Raw genomic sequence first — 5,184 nt, 5'->3', positions numbered from 1 at the left:
AACATGGGAGCACCCAATTATATAAGGCAATTAACAAAAGCAAAGAAATACATTGACAACAATACAATAATAGTGGGGAACTTTAACACCCCCCTCACTGAAATGGACAGATCATCTAAGCAAAAGATCAACAAGGAAATAAACACTTTAAATGACACACTGGACCAAATAGATTTCACAGATATATTCAGAACATTCCATCCCAAAGCAACAGAATACACATTCTTCTCTAGTGCCCATGGAACATTCTCCAGAATAGATCTCATCCTAGGTCATAAATCAGGTCTCAACCGGTACCAAAAGATTGGGATCATTCCCTGCCTATTTTCAGACCACAATGCTTTGAAACTAGAACTCAATCACAAGAGGAAAGTCAGAAAGAACTCAAATACATGGAGGCTAAAGAGCATCCTACTGAAGAATGAATGGGTCAACCAGGAAATTAAAGAAGAATTTTAAAAAATCATGGAAACAAATGAAAATGAAAACACAAATGTTCAAAATCTTTGGGATGCAGCAAAGGCAGTCCTAAGAGGAAAGTATATAGCAATACAAGCCTTTCTCAAGAAACAAGAAAGGTCTCAAATACACAACCTAACCCTACACCTAAAGGAGCTGGAGAAAGAACAGCAAATAAAGCCTAAACCCAGCAGGAGAAGAGAAATAATAAAGATCAGAGCAGAAATCAATGAAATAGAAACCAAAAGAAGAGTAGAACAAATCAACAAAACTAGGAGGTGGTTCTTTGAAAGAATTAACAAGATGGATAAAACCCTGGCCAGACTTATCAAAAAGAGAAGAGAAATGACCCAAATCAACAAAATCATGAATGAAAGAGGAGAGATCACAACCAACACCAAAGAAATACAAACAATCATAAGAACATATTATGAGCAACTCTATGCCAGCAAATTAGATAATCTGGAAGAAATGGATGCATTCCTAGAGATGTATCAACTACCAAAACTGAACCAGGAAGAAATTGAAAACCTGAACAGACCCATAACCACTAAGGAAATTGAAGCAGTCATCAAAAATCTCCCAACAAACAAAAGCCCAGGGCCAGATGGCTTCCCAGGGGAATTCTACCAAACATTTAAAGAAGAATTAAGGGCTCCTGGGTGGCTCAGTTGGTTAAGCAACTGCCTTCGGCTCAGGTCATGATCCTGGAGTCCCGGGATTGAGTCCCGCATCGGGCTCCCTGCTCAGCAAGGAGCCTGCTTCTCCCTCTGACCCTCCCCCCTCTCATGTACTCTCTCTCATTCTCGCTCTCTCAAATAAATAAATAAATCTTTTAAAAAAACCAAACAAACAAAAACAAAAACAAAAAAAAGAAGAATTAATACCTATTCTTCTGAAACTGTTCCAAAAAATAGAAATGGAAGGAAAACTTCCAAACTCATTTTATGAGGCCACCATTACCTTGATCCCCAAACCAGACAAAGACCCCATCAAAAAGGAGAATTACAGACCAATATCCCTGATGAACATGGATGCAAAAATTCTCACCAAAATACTAGCCAATAGGATCCAACAGTACATGAAAAGGATTATTCACCACAACCAAGTGGGATTTATCCCTGGGCTGCAAAGTTGGTTCAACATCTGCAAATCAATCAACGTGATACAATACATTAACAGAAGAAAGAACAAGAATCATATGATCCTCTCAATAGATGCAGAAGAAGCATTTCACAAAGTACAGCATCCTTTCTTGATCAAAACTTCAGAGTATAGGGATCAAGGGTACATACCTCAATATCATAAAAGCCATCTATGAAAAACCTACAGCAAATATCATTCTCAATGGGGAAAAACTGAGAGCTTTCCCCCTAAGGTCAGGAACGCGGCAGGGATGTCCACTATCACCACTGCTATTCAACATAGTATTAGAAGTCCTAGCCACAGCAATCAGACAACAAAAAGAAATAAAAGGCATCCAAACTGGCAAAGAAGAAGTCAAACTCTCACTCTTTGCAGATGATATGATACTTTATGTGGAAAACCCAAAAGACTCCACCCCAAAACTGCTAGAACTCATACAGGAATTCAGTCAAGTGGCAGGATATAAAATCAATGCACAGAAGTCAGTGGCATTCCTATACACCAACAACACAACAGAAGAAAGAGAAATTAAGGAGTTGATCCCATTTACAATTGCACCCAAAACCATAAGATACCTGGGAATAAATCTAACCAAAGAGGCAAAGGATCTGTACTCAGAAAACTATAAAATACTCATGAAAGAAATTGAGGAAGACACAAAGAAATGGAAAAACGTTCCATGCTCATGGATTGGAAGAACAAATATTGTGACGATGTCAATGCTACCTAGAGCAATCTACACATTCAAAGCAATCCCCATCAAAATACCATCCACTTTTTTCAAAGAAATGGAACAAATAATCCTAAAATTTGTATGGAACCAGAAAAGACCCCGAATAGCCAGAGGAATGTTGAAAAAGAAAAGTAAAGCTGGTGGCATCACAATTCCGGACTTCCAGCTCTATTACAAAGCTGTCATCACCAAGACAGTATGGTACTGGCATAAAGACAGACACATAGATCAATGGAACAGAATAGAGACCCCCGAAATGGACCCTCAACTCTATGGTCAACTTATCTTCGACAAAGCAGGAAAGAATGTCCAATGGGAAAAAGACAGTCTCTTCAACAAATGGTGTTGGGAAAATTGGATAGCCACATGCAGAAGAATGAAACTGGACCATTCCCTTACACCACACACAAAAATAGACTCCAAATGGTTGAAAGACCTCAATGTCAGACAGGAGTCCATCAAAATCCTAAAGGAGAACACAGGCAGCAACCTCTTTGACCTCAGCCACAGCAACTTCTTCCTAGAAACATCGCCCAAGGCAAGGGAAGCAAGGGCAAAAATGAACTATTGGGAATTCATCAAGATTAAAAGCTTTTGCACAGCAAAAGAAACAGTCAACAAAACCAAAAGAAAACCGGCAGAATGGGAGAAGATATTTGCAAATGATGTATCAGATAAAGGGCTAGTATCCAAAATCTATAAAGAACTTATCAAACTCAACACCCAAAGAACAAAGAATCCAATCAAGAAATGGGCAGAAGACATCAACAGACATTTTTCCAAAGAAGAGCTCCAAATGGCCAACAGACACATGAAAAAGTGCTCAATATCGCTCGGCATCAGGGAAATCCAAATCAAAACCTCAATGAGATACCACCTCACACCAGTCAGAATGGCTAAAATTAACAAGTCAGGAAACGACAGATGTTGGCGGGGATGCGGAGAAAGGGGAACCCTCCTACACTGTTGGTGGGAATGCAAGCTGGTGCAACCACTCTGGAAAACAGTATGGAGGTTCCTCAAAAAGTTGAAGATAGAGCTACCATATGATCCAGCAATTGCACTACTGGGTGTTTACCCCAAAGATACAAATATAGGGATCCGAAGGGGTATGTGCACCCCGATGTTTATAACAGCAACGTCCACAATAGCCAAACTGTGGAAAGAGCCAAGATGTCCATTGACATATGAATGGATAAAGAAGATGTGGTCTATATATACAATGGAATATTATGCAGCCATCAAAAGGAATGAGATCTTGCCATTTGCAACGACATGGATGGAACTGGAGGGTGTTATGCTGAGCGAAATAAGTCAATCAGAGAAAGACATGTATCATATGACCTCACTGATATGAGGAATTCTTAATCTCAGGAAACAAACTGAGGGTTGCTGGAGTGGTGGGGGGTGGGAGGGATGGGGTGGCTGGGTGATAGACACTGGGGAGGGTATGTGCTATGGTGAGCACTGTGAATTGTTCAAGACTGTTGAATCACAAATCTGTACCTCTGAAACAAATAATACATTATATGTTAAGAAAAAAAAAAAGAAGAAGATAGCAGGAGGGGAAGAATGAAGGGGGGGAAATCGGAGGGGGAGACGAACCATGAGAGATGATGGACTCTGAAAAATAAACTGAGGGTTCTAGAGGGGAGGGCGGTGGGAGGATGGGTTAGCCCGGTGATGGGTATTAAAGAGGGCACGTTCTGCATGGAGCACTGGGTGTTATGCACAAACAATGAATCATGGAACACTGCATCAAAAACTAATGATGTAATGTATGGTGATTAACATAACAATAAAAAATTTTTTAAAAAGTTTAAATATGCATGAGAAAGGCCTTACGACCGCTGCTGTTTGTGTCTACCCCACGTGGATGTGTGATGCGGTTAAAGCACTGAAGGCCTCGGGCTGTACCATCACAGTGGCTTCCATGGCCACTGGCTTTCCAGCTGGACAGACTCATTTAAAAACACGATTGGAAGAGATCAGATTGGCTGTGGAAGATGGAGCTACAGAAATCGATGTGGTGATTAACAGGACCTTGGTGCTGACTGGCCAGTGGGAAGCCCTGTATGATGAGATGCGTCAGTTTCGCAAGGCCCGTGGGGAGGCTCATCTCAAAACCATCTTAGCAACAGGAGAACTTGGATCTCTTACTAATGTTTATAAAGCCAGTATGATCGCAATGATGGCAGGATCAGATTTTATTAAGACCTCTACTGGAAAAGAAACAGTAAATGCCACTTTCCCGGTAGCTATAGTAATGCTACGGGCCATTAGAGATTTCTTCTGGAAAACTGGAAACAAGGTAGGCTTTAAACCAGCAGGAGGCATCCGCAGTGCCAAGGATTCCCTTGCTTGGCTCTCTCTCGTGAAGGAAGGGCTGGGAGATGAATGGCTGACACCAGAACTGTTTCAAATAGGTGCCAGTACTCTGGTTTTGGACATCGAGAGGCAGATTTACCATCACGTTACTGGAAGAATATGCAGCCTATCATGATCTTCCGATGTCTTAAATCAGCAACCAGTTCCAGAAAAGCGCTTTACAGCAACATGTAAAATGTGTTTTTCTACGTAATTGCTAAAATTGTTTAATTAAAACATGAGGGAACAAATAGATAACTGACTTTTTTCCCCCCTTAAAACTTTCACTGAATTTAATTCAAAGAATAAAAGAAAAAAACAACACATCCATACATGGTATTCTTTTCAGGTGCCTCTGAATGGTCCTAATTACTTGAAGATCTGTATTGTTAATTTTGTGAAGATTTTCTCTTAAAAATTCTGAGTAAAATATTAATGATAGCTTTGACAGCATTAAATTCTAAGGGGGGGAAAAATGT

General features: G+C 40.3%; 1 protein-coding gene across 1 annotated transcript; it reads left to right on the top strand.

Annotated features, from left to right (window-relative positions):
* Positions 1 to 4,142: 4,142 nt before the first annotated feature.
* LOC123325702 (deoxyribose-phosphate aldolase-like) lies at positions 4,143 to 4,857 on the top strand (the record flags this gene model as incomplete). Its single annotated transcript, XM_044918156.1, is given in 2 exon segments — positions 4,143 to 4,823; positions 4,825 to 4,857. Coding segments are annotated over 2 exon segments (714 nt in total), but the record flags the coding sequence as incomplete, so codon positions are not given.
* Between the last annotated feature and the right edge of the window lie 327 nt (positions 4,858 to 5,184).

The sequence above is a fragment of the Neomonachus schauinslandi genome, chromosome 9 (assembly GCF_002201575.2).
Source record: "Neomonachus schauinslandi chromosome 9, ASM220157v2, whole genome shotgun sequence".
In the NCBI taxonomy this organism is placed as follows: domain Eukaryota; kingdom Metazoa; phylum Chordata; class Mammalia; order Carnivora; family Phocidae; genus Neomonachus; species Neomonachus schauinslandi.
The sequence above is the reverse complement of the archived record's forward strand: the minus strand, read 5'-3'. Positions and strand labels throughout refer to the sequence as shown.